The sequence below is a fragment of the Pteronotus mesoamericanus genome, unplaced genomic scaffold, assembly GCF_021234165.1.
Source record: "Pteronotus mesoamericanus isolate MK-2021 breed Mesoamerican mustached bat unplaced genomic scaffold, CSHL_Meso_final scaffold_476, whole genome shotgun sequence".
NCBI lineage: Eukaryota > Metazoa > Chordata > Mammalia > Chiroptera > Mormoopidae > Pteronotus > Pteronotus mesoamericanus.
Window position 1 is genome coordinate 3,415,958 of NW_026555318.1, and position 19,486 is coordinate 3,435,443.

The window sequence follows — 19,486 nt, forward strand, 5'->3', positions numbered from 1 at the left end:
TAGGGAGCTCTCTCTTGGTCTTAGCTTGGCTCTATTCTCTCAAGTCAGTTCAGGCTCCCCCTACTTAAGCAACCCTAGATAAGAGTGCTGGAATTAGATGATACTACCAGAGGGAAATGAAGAAGGAGAAAAACACTGGTGAAAGAAGTCCCAGGATTGGCAGGGGTGAGTGGGGGTGGGAACAAGCAGGCTAAACATGGCAGAGCTGGTTAGGGGCACTAAAGATGGCACTAAACCCCCTGCTAACTGGACAGATATCGATGCCATTTATGAAGAAGAAAGGCAAAAACAAGACCAAATACCCAATGGGGAAGAAATGAGTCTGCATGTGAATACTCTGGGCAGATATAGCACATCACAGAAAAAGTAGCAAATTTTTCCATTTCCAAAAATGAGGCAAAGGAATGGAGTAACCTACTTTTTCAGGGACTAGAGACCCTTTTGCCCATATCTAGGCCCTTCCACTTACTTAGGTTCCTTGCCCTGGCCTTTCAGAGAAGTAACTGAAGAGTGTTGTTGCTCTGGGCTCTGGCTGGTTAACCCCACAGCTTCCGAGCCAATGCAAATGCCATTAACTGCTCACCTTAGAACAACCTCATAGGGTCTGGTCTAGCTGGGAACAAAAATGTTGTCCCTATGCCCACTGCTGTGAAGTAAACCTTGGGGGGAAAAACAAACAATGCTTTTTCTTGGCAGTTGTTTCTAGCTTTATTCATTATGGTGATTTTTTTCAATGTCTTTAAACATGAATAGGAAGAAAAACAATGCCTGCTCTAAAGTCCAAGGTAACAACACTGCAGCCTTCAGCACCTCAGCTCCACGGCTGGCACTGCAGAGGATCTCTTGCCTGGTCCTTCTAGTCAATCCTTCATGCCTGGGCCTTTCACTCAGCTGGATTTGGTCCCAAGGGGAAATGAAAATTGCACTTATCCTCTGGCTCCCTGGCGGCAGCTATTGCTTAGCTGCTATTTAGGATTATCTGGAAACCCAGGAGACAGATCGGGGGGAGTGCAGTGAAAACAGCTTATTTAAAGCACTGTTTTCACATATTCAGAGAAATCAATGTATCATTCGTCCAGTAAGTGGGCTCTGTTTCTCTGCTTCCCTGCCCAACCTGCATCACCCGCCTTTACTCTTTATAGCTGTGGATCCTGGTCAAAGCACTTCTCATCTCATTTTGCCTTAATCCGGCACTCACACAAGTAGGATATAACCAAACCTCACTTGGGCTGTAAAATGATGTACATTTTAAGCCAAAGGGGCTGAAGCTAAGTAGCATGATGAGAGTGGCTGCTTTGGATGACCCACCAGTGCTGCCTCTTGCCCGAGCATACACAGCTTGTTTCCGGTCAGCACTCAGCAGCTTGTCCGCTTTCCCCAGTGAGGCCTGGACTGTTTGCTGCTTTGCTGGGCTCATAGCTCTAGAGAGGCTAAGGAGTGAGGTTAGTCTCAACCTGATTCCAGTTTCTTTGGACTCATCTCTCAGCACAAGGTCAGAACAGATTAATCCTTAACCTGACTTACAGACTCCTTAAAAGAAATTCTAGGCTTGAAAAATAGAAAGTATGAGAATTAAGGTCCTATTTTTAAGGGAAGGCCACACTGGGCTGACAAAAGCAATAGTACTAAAAGCCAAGCTTGCTGCTGGTGTAGAGTGATTTCTCTTGTTATTACCTGGGCCTGTGAAGCTCCACTTCCTCCTTCCGACAGCCTAGCTGGAGCTAAGGAACAAGAGGGGCTGGACTGTTTCACTGTACACGGTCCATATTCTGGTACCTTTGCCCTCCCAGTGTTGGGCTTGAAAAGAATAGTCACCATTGCTAAATCAGGGATCCAAGTCTTACAGATGGATTAGGTAAATGGATGAACTTCTCCATGGGCCCCATGCTTCCTAGGATCATGCCTGGATGGAGCAGATAATTATGAACACAATCCAAAGGCTGGGGGATAAATGATTTCTTTGTATTTACATTCTTCTATGAAATACAAATGCTGATTCAGTGAGTCAGTGTATGAGAAAAGACCCTCTTAAATGATACCACCTCTTAGAAACACTTTTCCCCCCAAGTCTGGATTTCCTGGGAGCCCCACCACTCACAATCAAGCCTGTCTTCCATTTCTGCCGTTGGAAGGCTGGCTCAACTTCTAACCTGAACCAGGGAATAGGGACAGAACCCACCACAACTGATCCAAAACACGGAGACTTTTATTTCAAACTCTGACCCCTGCCCTGTGATAAGGAAATTCTCCTAGTTTGCTCCTGACAGTCCCTGCTTTGGGAAAGATTGGTGTCAGGTGTTCTCTGAAACAAAGTGTCTTTCATCTAGACCCAGAAGGTAGATATACAACTTAAAAAAGAGTAAGTGGGTCCAGGGCTGTGCATAGCAGCCACCCACCCGGGCCTAGCCACCAACTGTGGTTATTGGGGATGAGACTGCTGAACAACCCAAGCAAGAGAGGAGAGAGCAAAGGTAGTTCTTTCTACAGCATGTGGAGAAGGACGACTTCACAGCTCCCAGCCACCTCAGCACCCATACTTCACCCCAGGAATCGCTCTGGCCATCAGGCTAGCTGAGGCTTATGGGCCTCGCCTTGTAGCTCTTCATAGTCTTCCCACGGTTTCAGCTGGGGGCCAGGGATCATCACCGTCTGAAAGAGCAGGAATCTGAGTTATGTATCATCCAAGCCCATGGCTCATGCAGGGAAGATCACCGTCGCCCTCAGGCCAACCCCTAACAGGAGGATTCCCCTTCCTTGATGCTGCATCACCCCCTCTGTCCACTAGGTGGCGCCCAAAAGGACTGGGTTAAGATGCCACTAGTAGGACCTCAGCTCTCTCTTTTTTAAAGATTTTACTGATTTATATTTGAGAGAGAGGGGAAGGGAGGGAGAAAGAGAGAGTGAGAGAAACATCAATGTATGACAGAAAAATCGATCAGTTGCTCCTCACAGGTTCCCAACCCAAACTGGGACCTGGCCCACAGCCTTGGAACGTGCCCTGACCGGGAATCAAATCGGGGTCCTTTTGTTTTACAGGGTGATGCCCAACCCATTGTCAGGGTGGGCCTCAGCCCTCTTAAAACACACAAGCTACCTTACCTTAAGGATGGGCTGTTTAGGGGGTGCCCATGAAGGGATGATCTTGCCATGCATTCTCCAGCTCCCATAGGGGTTTGTCAGGTGCTTTTCAAAGACAACATACTCTAGAACATCCTTGGGCACATCTTCTTGTCCATACATCAATCTGCCAAACCGGTCATAGATGGCCAAAGTCTGCAGGGATGAGAGCAAGTCTGGCCTGTTAGTCCTCAGAGTTGTTTGTTTTGTTTCTGTGTGTTTCGGGTTTTTTAATCCTCACCCAAGGATATGTTTACTGATTTTAAAGAGGAGGGAGAGAGAGGGGAGGGAGGAGGAGAGAGAGAGAAAGAGAAACATTGATCAGTTGCTTCCTGTACACACCCCAGCCAGGAATCAAACCCACAAGCTAGGTATGTGCCCTGACCAGGGATCAAACCCACACACTTTTTGTTGTTGTATGGGATGATGCGCCAACCAACTAAGCCACCTAGTTAGGGCCTGTTTTTGTTTTTGTTTTTGTTTTGTTTTTTTGCACACAACCATTTTTAAAACAACCATAACAAAATATTTTAATGGGTAGAAACAAATCACCTCAGAATTCTGAATATAGACTAACTGATCAACTACTAACACTTTCATCTTAGAGGTTGTTGTTTTTTGGGTTTTTGGTTTTTTTTTTGACTGGGGAGGGGAGGAAGGAGGAAATCGATACCAGGAAGGGTGGGCAAGAATATCCTTGAACCTGTCTTAGTAGAGCTAACGGCTAGCAGTGGGAAGAGGGCAGTGACAGAGCAAGGAAGACCTCGGTGAACCCTTCCTTCGAACCTGCAGGCTGGGCAGCTGTAGCCAGGATTCCAGTGGTAGGTGCCCAACCTGAGAGTGAAGAAAAGCTGGGAGGAAAGCAGACTGGTGCCTCTACCTGGCGGGTATGCATGCGGACGGTGATCTGGCCGTATATGTTGCCCTGGTTCAGCATACTTGAACAGCGAACCTGAACCACTTGGGGTGGTTCTAAAGATTCTACGAAGCTCCAGCGGACGGTCTTATATTGGAGGTCCCAGACCATGTCCTGAGAGTAGAAAAAAACAAGTTCTACTGAGTATTTTGCTCCCTTTAGGGGAGCTGGTGCTTCCTTCTACATCTCCTCTCACTTCTTGCAGTACTACAGCCAAATGCAACACTTCCCACCAAATGCTCTTTTGTGACACCTTTTTTACTGTCCCAAGTTTTGAGTAAGCTATTGCTCAAGCCTACCTCACAACGACTCTCTTCTCATTTAAATCTCAACTCAAGACCAACCTACCTCCTTGAGGACTCTTCTCCAAATCAATAAAAACCACAATCCATAGTGCCATCACTCAGTTGCCTTACGCACGCCCCCAGCTGGGGACCCAGTCTGCAGCCTAGGCATGTGCCCTGACTGAGAATTGAACCCGTGACTTATCAGTTCACAGGGCGGCACTCAATCCACTGAGCCACACCAGCCAGGGCTATTACATGTATTTTTGCTGACTGAATATATGCTGCCCCCCGCACACACCTATTAGCAGAGAAAGTTAGGATTTTACAGGGATATAAAGGCTAAACTACTAAGACAAGGTTAGCTATCCTTGTCCCTAGGGAGATAAGGCTGAACTGACAGAAACTGAAGTTCTTATTCTTAAATCACAAAGTCCCCCTCCTTGTGCATCTCCCAAAATCCCCAGCACCCATTACCACACAATGTAAGCCTTGTGAATTCTTGTTAAATCCTTTATTACAGTGTAGGCAAGTGCGGGCTGACCCAATGCAGCCCATGCCCTGATTTCAGGACCCAACCCTGAGGTTACGGTACTGCTGGCGGAGGGACTTCCTCCTCCCTCATTTGCATGGCCCTTCCCAGAGTCCATGTCAAGTCGTTACCATTCAGGCAAAAATAATGTAACTTCAGCTTTTGCTTTAAACTTCCTGTACTTTCAAAACTGATCCTTCTTAAGAAAACCAAAGGAGATGTCTACAATATGCCCACTCAGCATCCCACAATTCTAAGGATGGGAACCTACCGGAAAACAGTATTCAGTTGCCAAGGTATGAAGTCGGTCATGGTCTGAGCTATAAAAGAAAGAGATATATATATAAAAAATTGACCCCTGTTTTTATGATGCTCTGTATGAGCTTTGAAAATGATTTGGAAAATGGAAAACAATTCAATTTTACGAAGATTTTCTTCACTCGTACTATTGACATAAGCCAGGAGGTATGCTAAGTCCTGGTGACACAAACATGAATTACATGATTTACCAGAAAACCCTGAACTTCAAGCAGAGTAGAATTAGGTTTGAGTGTCAGGAGCAGAAAGAAATTTCTCTGAAATTATTACACGTCCTTATGATGAGCAAGAGACCCTTACTGGGACACGAGGACTGGTTTTTGCTCTCAGATGGAACAGGGAATAAAAATCCAACATAAATGACAACAAAAAGCTCATGTTCTCTCCTTACCTCAAACACATCACCAGTACCAACTGGCCTGGCCTGTGTCTGGTTCATTACACTGCCATCTTTAAACCTAGGCAAGATCATCATCTCTCTTCTCCGACCCACCCTCCCCTCCCCTATGCTCACCTTTGTTACTGCCACAGTGAGCTGGTCATGCTGACTCTATGCAGTAAGAGTGAGAGAACAGATTAACAAACCCCAGCCCCTGTACATACAAGATTTTAGGAGGATTCCTAACTGAGGAGTTTCAAGTAAATCTAAAAGCACATACACATTCATGACTTTCCCCCACAGCTGAATAATTTCTACGCAGTTGAAGTCTTTGTCCTTTCAAAATTCTTGTCTCTTATCCCAGAACAGGTAAGGGATTAGTTCTATCTGCTTCCCTTTCACCTTTATTCCTAATAGAAAACATTCCTACTCATCTCTCCCCCTGCAGCTCTAGCCTGAGCCACGTGAATTGTGGGGACGGCTACCATGACCACCGTGCTGGCACCTCTGAATGCACTCCTTCTCCTCACTATTCTGGCCTAGAAGTCCTCGGTACAAGTAAAATCCTTTTTCTAGGAGTTCATTTACTGTTTTGCAATAGAACTTACACTGAAAGATAAAAAGAAGACATCTACTTCTGGCAATGTAATGGACTGAGTGAATGTAAAACTAATCCCACTATAAACATCTAGAAATGCTAGTCAGAATATAATACACACAAACACATTTTTAAATATGCTGTCCTAGTTCACTAGAAAGGTAAATCCTTAGATGCCAGAGAGGAGGAGGAAATTAAAAGCACATGGAAGGAATACGACCTGCCACAACAACATAAGGGATGATGAAGGGATCCAGAAACAGGGTCCAATGGCCAGAAGCTGGACTCTTTCTAAAACCTTGAACCCTCTGGGAGTGGTTTTGGTTCTGCTGGGTGCGGCAACTTCTCCCACCAACATGAATGAAAAGATTTAAAGAGCACCTGTTTTGTTTTTACTCAGCCAGACATCTAAGGAAATTTTTGTCAGATGACTAGCTGACTGCAGAAATGATGGAACAGAAATTTCAATGACTACATAAAACGAAGACTATGCACTTAGAAATGTTAGTCTGGAGAAGTCATGAATGGGTGGTGTGCAAATTGAGCAATTCCTGAGGAGCACAGAAATCGGCTCTCCAGAGTTCTCAGCAAAAAATAAAAAAAAGTATACAAAGAAACATGAAAATATGGCCCATTCATGGGGAAAAAAATTTTAACAGAAACCATCCTTGAGGAAGCCCAGACATTGGAATTATTACTGAAAGATAAATCAACTGTCCCAAACATGCTCAATGAGTTAAAAGAAACCATGGACAAAGAAACAAAGGAAATGAGGAAACAATGTATGAACAAAATAAGAATCAATAAAGAGATAGAAATTATGAAAAGATACCAAACCCCAAAGCTGAAAAGTACAATAACTGTAATAAAAACTTTACTACAGGGGTTGATAAGCAAGTCTGAGCAGGTAAAAAAAAGGATCAACGAAGTTGATAATAAGGCAATCAAAATTATCCAGTGTGAAGAACAATAAAATGCAAAAATCAACAGAATATTAGCAAACCAAATTCAGCATCATACTAAAAGGATCACAAACTACAGCTAAGTGAGATTTATCCCTAGAATGCAAGGGTGGTTTAACATAAGAAAATTAATCAATGTAATACACCACATTAATAAAATGAAGGAAAAAAATATGATCATATCAATTGATGCAGAAAAAGCAGTTGGAAAAATGTAACATCATTTTATGATAAAAACACTCAATAAACTAGGAATACCTTAAAGAAACTTCTTCAAAATTATAAATACCTTATAAGAAAAACCCACAGCTGGTACCATACTGAATGGTCAAAGACTGAAAACTTCTCCCCTAAGATCAGAAATAAGACAAGGATTACTGCTTTTACCACTTCTAGTCAACATAGTCCCAGAAATTGTAGCTGGAGCAATTAGGTAAGAAAAAGAAATAAAAGTCATCCAGATTAGAAAAGCAGTAAAAATTATCTCTGTTCATAGATCTCACAATCTTATATATAGAAAAATCCTAAAAATTCCACAAAAAAAGACTTAGCACTAATAAACAAATGCAGCAAAGTTGCAAGATACAAAGTCAACATACAAAAATCAGTTGTATTTCTATATACCAGCAATGAACAACCAGAAAAGGAAATTAAGAAAACAATTCAATTACAATGTGGTACTGCTATGTGGACAGACATGTAGACCAATGGAACAGAATAGAGGGCCCAGAAATAAACCTTTGTATGCATGGTCAGTTGATCTTCAACAAAGATGTCGAGACCATGCAATGGAAAAGGGCAGTCTCTTCAACAAATGGTGCTGGGAAAACGAGATATCCACATGCAAAACAATGAAGATGGATTCTTACCTTATACAAAAATTAACTTAAAATGGATGAAAGAGCTAAATGTGAGTTAAATTTAAATAAAACTGTAAAATTCTTGTAAGAAAACATAAGAGAAAAAATTCATGACACTGGATTTGGCAATGATTTCTAGGATATGACACCAAAAGCACAGGCAACAAAAGAAAAAAGCATAAACTGGACTTCATCAAAATTAAAAAACTGGTCTTTCCAGCAGCGACAACCTCCCCACAACAACATGCCTCTTGCTAAAGATCTCCTTCATCTCTCTGGAAAAGAAGAGGAAACACAAGAAGCAGCACCTGGTGCAGAGCCCTAATTTCTACTTCATGGATGTGAAATGCACAGGATGCTATGAAATCACCATCACCTTCGGCCACGCACACACAGTAGTTTTATGTGTTGGTTGCTCCACTGTCCTGTCAGCCTACAGAAGGAAATGCAAGGCTTCCAGAAGGATGCTCCTTCAGGAGGAAGTAGCACTAAAAGCACCCTGAATCGAGATGAGTCGGGAGCCAACCCGATCAACTAAAATTTTGGATTAAAAAAATTTAAACTTAAAAAAAAAAATTTTAATTGATTTTTAGAGTGAGAGAGATGCTGATTTTTGTTGTCCCACTTATTTATGCATTCATTGGTTGATTCTTTTTTTCTTTTTGTTGTTGTTGTTGTTGTTGTTATTCAAGCACATTTGCCTCTACTTCCCCTCAACCCTACCCTGTACTCATTGGTTGATTCTTGTATGTGCCCTGACAGGGGATCAAACCTGCAACCTTGGGAAAGCGAGACAAGGCTCCAACCAACTGAACTACCTGGCGAGGGCCAGACACAGACTTTAAAGTAAGTGTAATTAGTATGTTCAAGTAACTAGATGACAGAATGGAGAATTTTAGCAAAGAAACTGACACACACAAAAAAACAAAATAAAAATTCGAAAAGTGGACTTCAGACAAGATGGAGGTGTAGACAGACATGCTTCACCTTCTCACACAACCGTAAAGAAGGATCACAACTAACCTCAAAACAAAAAACCAGAACTGCCAGAAAATTGAACTGTATGGAAGTCCAACAACCAACGATTTAAAGAACTATTCATCCAAATGGGTAGGAGGGACAGAGACAGGAAGCCAGGGGAGAGAGTATGCGTTGTGGCAGCAGTGGCAGCAGCCCCTGGAATGAGGAGTCCCACGTTCACATGTGGCAGATAAAAACCAGGAGAAACACCTGGGGAGCAAGCCATCCCAGCCCTAGGCCAGACCACACAGCCCAGGGTTCCAGTGCAGGGAAAAATAAAACCTCATAACTTTTGGCTATAAAAATTAGTGGGGGTTGGGGCGGCAGAAGAAACTGCTGATCTCTCAGAAGAATCCATTTAAAGGACCCTTAGGGTCCAAAAATATACACAAACTCACCCTCTGGGATTCAGCACCAGGGCAGCAGCTGGAAGGGTGCCCATGGCACACAGGAAGTGGAGGAAGTGACTGGAAAATGGGGTAAGAGCCGAGCAAGCGGCATTGTTCCCTCTCTGACTCCTCCCCCACAAATAGCACCACAAAGCAGTGAAGCGGGTTCCCCCTGCCCTGGCAAATACGTAAGGCTCCACCCCTTACAACCTAACAGGTGCGCCAAGATAGGGAGTCAAAGCACCTTTACCTAATACACACAAACACAGGGAGGCTGCCAAATTGAGGAGACAAAGAAACATGGCCCAAATGAAAGAACAGAACAAAACCCCAGAAAAAGACCTAAACAAAATGAAGATAGCCAACCTAGTAGATGCAGAGGTCAAAACACCAGTGATAAGGATGCTCAGAGAACTTACTGAGAACAGCAACAATGCATAAGGGAAGAAATGAAGGTTACACTAAGTGAAATAAAGAAAAATCCACAGGGAACCAACCATGAAGGGAAGGAAGCCAGGGTTCAAATCAACAATTTGGGACATAAGGAAAAAATAAACAGTAAACCAGTACAGAATGAAGAAACAAGAATGAAAAAGAAAAAAAAAATGAGAAAATAAGAAGACTCTGGGACACCTCCAAACATACCAACATAGGGATGCCAGTGGAGAAGAGGAAGCGGAAGAGGAAGAGCAAATGAAAACTTATTTGAAAAAATAATAAAACCTCCCTAAATCAGCAAAGGAAATAGACATATCACTCCAGCAAGTACAGAGAGTCCCAAACAAGTTAGACCCAAAGAGGACACACCAAGACACATCATAATTAAAATGCCAAAGGTTAAAAACAAAGAATCTTAAAAGCAGCAAGAGAAGAGAATTACCTACAAAGGAGTTCCCGTAAGACTCTCAGTTGATTTCTCAAAAGAAACTACACAGGCAAGAAGGGACTGGCAAGAAGTATTCGAAGTGATGAAAAGCAAGGACCTCCAACCAAGATGACTCTATCCAGCAAAGCTATCATTTATAATGGAACGGCAAACAAATAAAGTGCTTCCCAGACAAGGTAAAGCTAAAGGAGTTCATCATCACCAAGCCCTTATTATATGAAATATTAAAGAGACTTATTTAAGAAAAAGGTCAAAACTATAAACAGTAAAATGACAATAAACTCACAACTATCAATTACTGAATCTAAAAAAAAACAAAAACTAAGCAAATAACTAGAACAGGAACAGAATCATAGAAATAGAGATCACATGGAGGATTATCAGTGGGGAGGGGGAAGGGAAGGAGGAAGAGGAATAATGAGGGAAAAGGTACAGGGATTAAGAAGCATAATTGGTAGGTACAAAATAAACAGGGGGATGTTAAGAATAGCACAGGAAATACAGAAGCCAAAGAACTTATATGCATGACCCATGGACATGAACTAAGGGTCTGGATTGCTGGAGGGAAGGAGGGTACTGGACGGAGGAGGACAAAAGGAAAAAAAAATTGGGACAACTGTAACAGCATAATCAATAAAATATACTTTAAAAAAATTCTAAAAATAAAAATAGAAAGCAAGTATAAAATTAAGACTTCAGCCCTGGCTGATGTGGCTCAGTGGACTGAGCACCAGCCTGTGAACCAAAGGGTTGTTGGTTTGATTCCCAGTCAGGGCACACGCCTGGGTTGCAGGCCAGGTCCCCAGTTGGGGGCGTGCAAGAGGCAAGTGCACATTGATGTTTCTCTCCCTCTCTTTCTTCCTCTCTTCCCCTCTCTCTAAAAATGAATAAAATCTTAAAAAAAAAATTCAATAGATAGGTTTAACAGCAGATTAGATATAACTGAAAAGGGGACAGGAAGAGCACAAAATATCAAGACTGAAGGGGTGGAGGGACAGCATGGAGATTGGAAAATACAGAAAAAAAGCCAGAGAGACATGTGGCACACAGTGAAAAGATCTAGCAGATACGCATTCAGAGGCACAAAAGGAGACAAGAACGTGGAAAAGAAGCAACATCTGAAAAGATGTTCTAAGTATTTTCCAACACTAACAAAAAATGCACCAAAGATTTAAGAAGCAATAGAAACCCAGAGCAGGATAAAGACACCCACATAAACACACACACCCCCCCCCCCATAGTAAACTGCTGAATACTAAAGGCAGAGAAAAAATCTTAAAAGCAGAGAAAAAAAGAAACTTTAACTTCAAAGAAACAACAAGAAAAAATAGTTAACTTCTCAACAGCAACAACAGAAACCAAAAGACGACAGAAATGCTGACAGAAAATGACCACCAACCTGGAATTCTTGACCCAGAGAAAGCATCCTTTAAAAATGAAGTGGGGGGACAAAAACAAAACCCAAAACAAATGAAGGTGAAATTTTTAAAATGCAGAACTAAAAAACTAGATGACAATAACATGGAAGATGAATGAGGTAGTGATTGGAATTAAAGTGTTCTAAGGGTCTTATAATATTCAGTAAAAAATACATGCCCTGACCAGGTAGTTCAATTGGTTAGAGCACTGTACCCATATGCTAAGGTTGCAGGTTGGATTCTCCAGTCAGGGTATATACAAGAATCAGCCAATGAATTAATACACAAATAGGTGGAACAACAAATCGATGTTTCTCTCTTCTTTCCTCTCCTTCTGTAAATCAACTTAAAAAAATTTAAAAAAAGGATACATGTAAAACATTTCAACAATAACTTCTAAAAGAATAGAAATAAAATGTAATACTTCCAAACAAGTGCAAGGGAAGGAATGAAAAAGGAAGAAGAAAATTACATCAATGTAATAAATGAAAAGAGAAAAAGAAGCGAAGAAAAATCATGGCAAATAGAACACACAAAATAATGTGGTAGAAAAATATCAAATATATAAAAAGCAATGTTGAACAATAAAAATAATAGGTTTCAAAAAGATATATACAATGATATCATTCACATAGGCTTTCATTATTTATATTATTTACATTTGTACATTTAGTGAAAAGTATAAAAATAAAATATACATGGGAATTACGCATAAGATAGTAGTTACCTATAGGAAGAAAAAGAATGAGATGAGACTTCAGCTATATCTATAATATTTTATCCCTGCCCCCTCTCCTAGAGACTCTGAAACAAATATAACAAAATGTAAACATCTATTAACATGAATGCTACTTTTTTATGTTTGAACTATTTCATAATTTATAAAACAACTTAAAAAATTAATGGATTTTAGAGTACAGATTTGGGGTCCTACCTGAAGCCTAGCCACAGCAGCCACAGCAGCCACAGCTCAAGAATGTCAGCAATAGTCCAAGGGCTGGTAATTAAATTTATTCCAGGCCCTCAGTGGTTTTCATCTCCCTAGCGGCCTTGACTTTTACTTGGTTGAATCAAGAAAACATTAAAAATTTTCAAAAGAGCCCTGACTTGTGCAGCTCAGTGGCTTGAGCACCAGTCTGCAAACCAAAAGGTCGCTGAGCGATGTTTTTCTCTCCTCTTTCTCCCTCCCTTCTCTCTCTCTAAAAATAAATAAATAAAATCTTTTAAAATTTTTCAAAAGATACTTAATACCAAATAACTAAGGAAAGAGAAATATACATACTTAAGACAAACACACAAAAAGGGTCAGGAAGAATTAGAGATCAGGTGGGGTAAAAACATCAGCTGTTCGGCAGGGTCTCCCAACACTTGTAGGTGGAGCAGAGCCACGCCAATGGTGAAAACCCCCAGCAGCAGGGAAAACGGTCAAGGACACCATAGGTCCAATTATTTACCACATAGGAAGTTCTACTACAAAATGTGAACATAATGGGTTTAAGACAGGAGTTCACTTACTTGTTTAGACAAAGGTGAGCTTCAACGAAGATATCCTTAGCTTTTTCAGGGAAGTCCTTTATTTTAAAATTAGCATCATATTCCCTTATCTTCCGTATTCTATAAAATCAATCATAACAATCATTTTTAAAGACTTCATTCAATTCTACAACTCACAGCTGACATTAACCTCTGGTCAGGACACATACAAGAATCAACTAATGAATGCATAAATAAGTGGAACAGATGTTTCTCTCTCCCTCCTCCTCCCTCTAAAAAAAAAAATCAATAATTTTTTTAAATGTTAAAAAAGATACGCAAAGACAAAGAGGCATACCACAATACTGTCAAGGAATTGGCAATTAGTTTGGATACCCAAAGTTTAAGATGAAAAAAATGGAATAAGGAGATGATGATGGAGAGAAGACAAAAGTCAGATGATAAAAAGCCTTTAATACCACTGAAGAAATTTGGATTTTATTCTCCAGGTAATAGGAAAGCACAGTAGAATTTTAAGCAGGAAACGTTATATGATAAGATCTGTATTTATAGTAATGAGTTATGGTCACATAGAACATTAACACCGACTCAATATAGTTATGCAAAACAATCTATAAATGACTCTCAAGAACCTTAGAATGACAAATACTAAATGTTTCTGCCCTTTCAACTAAAAGAGGTGCTCAGAAGGTTTTTTCTTCTGCTCCTTAACTAAGCCCCAGTTAGCTCCCAAGAACAGGTCTGTCTTCTTCATTCTTTTTGGCTTTTGTTACTCTCTGAAATTTAAATTCTAATATATGTTCCTCATATATGTTCTCTTTTATCATTACTTTAAATTTTAAAATAGGTGATCAAAAAGTCCTATGAACTTTACAGTCAACTCTAACAACTAATAAAGGCTGAGATGCTAAGAATCAGAATGTCTGTATCATTCTACATTTACCACTGACTCTATTATAGAGAAAGAAAATACTATCAAGTTGTTAAGAGAGTTATATCTAATTCAATTAACCCAAGATGATCTCTCTGGAATAAAATAGTAACAAGAAATTTTTATCCTAATATTGACACCCAGTTGTCTCAGACACCTACGACAATTGTGATGCCACGTTCTTCTTCAATCGCTCAGTTTTCTGTGCCAGTCCGTCCTTTGAAAGAGATGACATACGAGCATCACCCTCTGGAGGAACATAGGCGTCAAAGATACCGGCTGTAATGAGAAGGCAAAAACTAAGAAAGCGTTGCAAGACTAGGGAAAAGTCATCTTGAGGTCATAAAATTGGGAAGAATCTTAGATAAAGTAGATAAATGAGTCAGACTTCCATGTAGAGAGAATCGTGTTACATGAGAAAAAAATAGAATAAAAGAATTTAAGTCTTCCCTCAAAGCCTCAGTTTCTTCTTGTACAGAATGGGGAAATTTCACCTTTGCCTTTTAGGAATAGTGTGAAAACAAGATCAAAGATGACCTCATGAAAAACAATGTATGCAAAGTAAATCATTATTTAGACTCAACTGATTTTTTGTGGTTAAATACTGTCAATCAATTTCCAAATCATTCCCCTTTCCAGACTATCTCTCACAGACGAAGACTGGATTAAGGTCTCAGAAATACCATGTCTCACCTGTACAGGCCAGATGTATGGGACGCTCCAAACGCTCTGGAGGAATGACCACTCCCGCTCTCCGGGCATGTTGTATAAACTCCTTTTCTGATTTGTATTTGGGTTCATAAGTAGGAGGTGTGAAACGTTTTTTGGTTCTAACTGGAACTACAGCTATGGACTGAGTCACCAAGACTGGCTGGAAGGCAGGAAAGATTGGGATATAGGTAACCTGGAAAAAATAGGATCTGGAACAAACTCTAAACAAAGGTAGAAAAAGCACAATCAAAGAATGACTTAGGAACAATTGCAGAACCACATATGTGGGGGCCAAGGCGCAATGCATTACTACCTTAACACTTACGAGTGTTTATTAGAAGCTAGTAAGCAACATTTACTAACTCCACTGAACACTTGCTAAAGGCTTTCTTTCAGTACTAGCCATAGTACTGGGCAACTCCTAGGGATACTGATTGATTAAAGTAAGGCTTCTGCTTTCAAAAGAATCTTCAGTCTGATGGGGAACAAAAACACCAACCCAATGCTGAAATGAGCAGAATGCTCTTATAAAAGCGTAAGAAAAGCCTTCTTAGCATCTCTATTTTACTAAGATTACATTCTGCTCATTCTATTGGTATCCTCACTGCAAACTTCAGTCGTTCTAGCTCCCAGCTTATTAATAAACTCTGTAAAGGCCAGATTTCTTTGCTCTCTGACCATGAGGTTTGCTCAGACAGGTACAGTGACAATATTGGATTCCCTCCTCTCCAGCTACTGTTTCACTTAGGACATTTAGAATCAATGGGAAGCGACCCCACCTTACAAACCATCACGTCTTTCTCCTTTAAATCCTTCCTGCCAAACACACCCAGACGAAACAGGACACACTTGCTCCCCGAGAACTTGGTCGCCCTCATGGTCCTACCCAGGCTTTCACTACTGGGCCACTTAGCTCAGTAGCTGTATCCTGTCTACCTCAAACTCTTCCCTAGCCATGGCATGACTCGTATCATCCAAGCTCACCAAGGGCGACTGCGAAAGGGCTCTTTCCCTCTACTCTGTCCTCCTCCTCCAGCCACTACAGTCCTACTCGCCTGGGCCCTACCCACCTGTCGAAACCACCATCCTAAAACCCTGGATAAGCAACACAACCCCCGCGGCATGGGGGCAGCCATTTTGTTCGCTCAAAGGCTGCTGGGACAGAGACTAAGTGTGAAGAGCCAGGGGAATGCAAGAAGGCGCATAGGGTGGAGCTGGCTCGGGTGCGGAATTTTCCAGGGCGCGCGCCCCCCGGCGAAGTGTGAGAGGCGCGCACGCGCACGTGCGCGGGTAGTACGTTTGCGCGTGCGCATTGAGGCGGCGTTGGGGGTAGGGTGGAAAGCACGCCTGTCACGCGCCAACCGAACGCTGGAGAGCGAGCTGCGCCTGCGCGTAAGGGTTTTAGGTGGCCAGTAGTTGCTGCATTCCTATACGGTTGGGGGGTTGTTTCACAGTTTCAATTAGGAGTCATGAAAAGGTGCGGCTCATCAGAGACAAGTGCGGTTTTTTGGGGTTTTGTTTCTTTCCCCCCAATGCCTACTTTGATCCCAGAAAGGGCAATAACGAATAGTGTCTGGGTCTATATCTGACCTTAATATGCCCTGTAACTTTAAACATGAGCTCTAGTTTTCCCGATCTGTACTGTGAAGAAAGTTTTTTCTTAATGACAAATGAAGTTAATGAGTACTATGTTTATTGAACACACATAGTGACTACTGACGTTTATTGAAGCCAAAGACACGTGGATGGACAAAAACATTTCGTATTTGTCATTTGGGAAAGAAGCCCAGGACTAATACTAACAAACAATAGTTTACACGTAGAAATGTTTACCGGGTGCCAGGCAATTTTCGAAGCATTTGCATATATTAATTTAATTACTTCTCACCACAAACAAGAATAATATCTTCCTTTTACATTTAGGTTGGGTTTCAGAGAAATTACAAATTTTAGTTAGGGTCAGATGGCTGATATCTGGCAGAACTGGAATTCATACCCAAGCAAGCAGTCTAATTCCAGAACCCATGCACTCTAACTATTATGCTGCACTGCTTCATATTCAGGTGTTAAAAGATACATGATTGGGATTATCCTGGAAAGTCCAGTGCTGTAAATCATTGCTGAATGGCAAACACTTTCCACACTTACCAATAGGTTCTCATCTTATTCTGACAATTAGCATTTATTGAGCACTTACCTACGGTATTCTGCAATGAGTTAGGAACTATGGTATGTGCATACAAGAGCTTACAGGCTGGGATTGAATTGCTACAAAGTACCAGGTAAAATGCTAGGGACTATCAAAGGAAAGAGATTACTTTTGGCTCTGGAGGTCATGTGTATTGTCTTAAGTCTTGGCTTCTCAACTATACTGCAAATTCTTCAAGGGTAAAAATTCCACTACCAGTCCTAGACACAGCACTAAACCTAGAGCATTATACATGAATAGCGACATGAAATTACGTGCCATTGTATGTGTTAAATAATATATATTAAGCATTTAAATGAAAGATACCTAGTTATTTCTTAACAGACTCCTGTCTATCTACTCTATGCACCAGAAAATAAGCCATGAATTTTTCTTTCTTTTTTTCTTTTTTTGACTGGTCTCCCCACTGAAGTGGGAAAAACCCACTACACTGAGTGGTTATTGATTAATACAGAACATTGATATAGTCTGTCTGGGATTGTTCATTATTGAGCTTTACATTGGCTGTACACGGTAGCCAGCACATCACAGGTCATCCTTTGCTTGCCCTCTGATCAGTTTCTCAGGGAATGAAATTTTGTTTCATATTAGCCTGGATGAGATAATAAAGGGTGTCAGTATCATTTAATTTATTCTTTTTAAAAAAATAGACTTTATTTCTTGATTTTAGAGAGAGGGAGCAAGAAAGAGAGAAACATCAATTTGTTGTTCAACCTTTTTACGCATTCGTTGTTGATTCTTGCATGTGCCCTGACTGGGGATCAAACCCATAACCTTGGAGTATTGGGAGGATGCTCTGAGCTACCTGACCAGGGCCTCATTTAATTTATTCTGAGATGAGTTATAAATGGGCTCTTATTTTTATTAGTTGCTCTTTTGGAAAATTCATATTATCTCCCTACCTCACTAACTGGAAAATTGGGAGCTGTCTGCTGGGGAAGCAACACCACAGGATGTTTCTTAATTCTACAACCCTAGTAATTTACCTTTCAGAAAAAGCAATTAGAGGTAGGAGTAAAGTGGCTAGGTGCTCAGCCTCACAAAGGACAGTCTTGCACATAATAGACAGTCAAGTATTTATTTATTCAAAAATGAATAGAATCCCAGTCCCGGCTGGTGTGGCTCAGTGGAATGAGAGCCAGCCTGTGAATCAAAAGGTTGTCAGTTTGATTACCAGTCAGGGCACATGCTTGGGTTGTGGGCCAGGTCCCCAGTTGGGGGCATCCAATTGGTGTTTCTCTTTCTCCCTCCCTTCCCCTGTCTCTAAAAATAAATAAGAATGAAATCTTTTAAAATTTCTTAAAAAAAATAAATGAATAGAATCCCAAATGAAATATGATGAAGCAGAGGGCAAAGTTGATTTCTTATTTCTCTAAACAGGGAATTCCTAGAATCCCCTGCTGCTCTATTGAAATTTCTGAATGGAGCTGAAGAGAATGGGATATCTCAAGAGCAGTGGGGGCATGTACTTGCATTTTTTTCCCCTCCCAGTGGCAGGTGACAGAATCTAACATAGAAATTCCTGAAGTTCTGTCAGGTAACCTACATTCTAAGAGAAACACAGTTGATGTGAAGGGGGGAAATCTTCCTGGAGAAATGAAAAAATCTGATTATAATGTGAGTAATAGGTTTGCCTTATGTTTATGTTGTACTTCCTTTCCTTGAGACCATGAAGAGGTTAATTCCCCCAGATAAGGTGACACAGAAGAAACCAACAATTCTGACTTTCCAACAAAAGTCCTCAAGAAATTTTTAGCTAACGTTAGCAGAGCTTTTTTGTCACTCCAAGAGTTGCCTATCTAGGCCTCTCACAAAATGGTTAGCAATGCTATAATGCCTAAGTTTATATCTTAGCTCCACCTCTTTTCCTCATCTATAGAAAGGGGATAAATAGGTATCTAATTCAAAGAATTGCTATTAGTGCATTAAATGACTTAATACATGTTCCCACTCTAGTTAGTTATGGCCACTGCTTCCAGATCCCATGACCCTGGAAAGGATATACAGAGCCTAGCAGAGTCCTGGGTAAAGCACTGCTCTTTGGGCTGGACACAGATAACATCCCTGCCCCCAGAGTCTGCCCCAGTGCAGTGTCCCTAAAGCAAGAGAGCTCCTAACCCAGATATGAACTGGAAATCTGTTAGCTGTCTTCCCCACAGGGAGCAGTTCTCACCTCCGTTGAAACTAAGACCACCTAAAGGCAGGTTTGTTTTCAAGCCCGAAAGTGATTTCTTATTCCTGTGGGGCATGGCTTTCTCCTTCTAGCTTCTCTTCTTTCTCATCTGTCCTCCCACTCCTTCCTGCTGCTGAGGACAAAGACTTTTTCCTTTACCATTTTCTGCCTGCCTCAGACTCCTTATCTCTAAAGGTATGTTTAGAAAGAGATATTGCTCATTCCAGCTCAGCCAGAAAAGAAGTCCATGCCACCCGCTGTTCCAACTAAGTCTAGAATTAATCCCTCG

At 41.2% G+C, this 19,486-nt stretch overlaps 1 protein-coding gene and 1 pseudogene across 1 annotated transcript; one reads left to right on the forward strand and one right to left on the reverse strand.

Annotated features, from left to right (window-relative positions):
- Nucleotides 1-723: 723 nt before the first annotated feature.
- On the reverse strand, nucleotides 724-16,089 carry MRPL45 (mitochondrial ribosomal protein L45). The gene is made up of 8 exons (XM_054593628.1): nucleotides 15,886-16,089; nucleotides 14,798-14,975; nucleotides 14,266-14,383; nucleotides 13,195-13,293; nucleotides 5,121-5,169; nucleotides 3,998-4,147; nucleotides 3,100-3,273; nucleotides 724-2,649 (listed from the first exon to the last, which is right to left on the reverse strand). The coding sequence occupies exons 1-8, from the start codon at nucleotides 15,949-15,951 to the stop codon at nucleotides 2,563-2,565; spliced, it is 921 nt and encodes a 306-aa protein (XP_054449603.1). The 5' UTR covers nucleotides 15,952-16,089; the 3' UTR covers nucleotides 724-2,562.
- LOC129086892 (40S ribosomal protein S27-like) lies at nucleotides 8,211-8,452 on the forward strand (annotated as a pseudogene).
- Nucleotides 16,090-19,486: the final 3,397 nt, after the last annotated feature.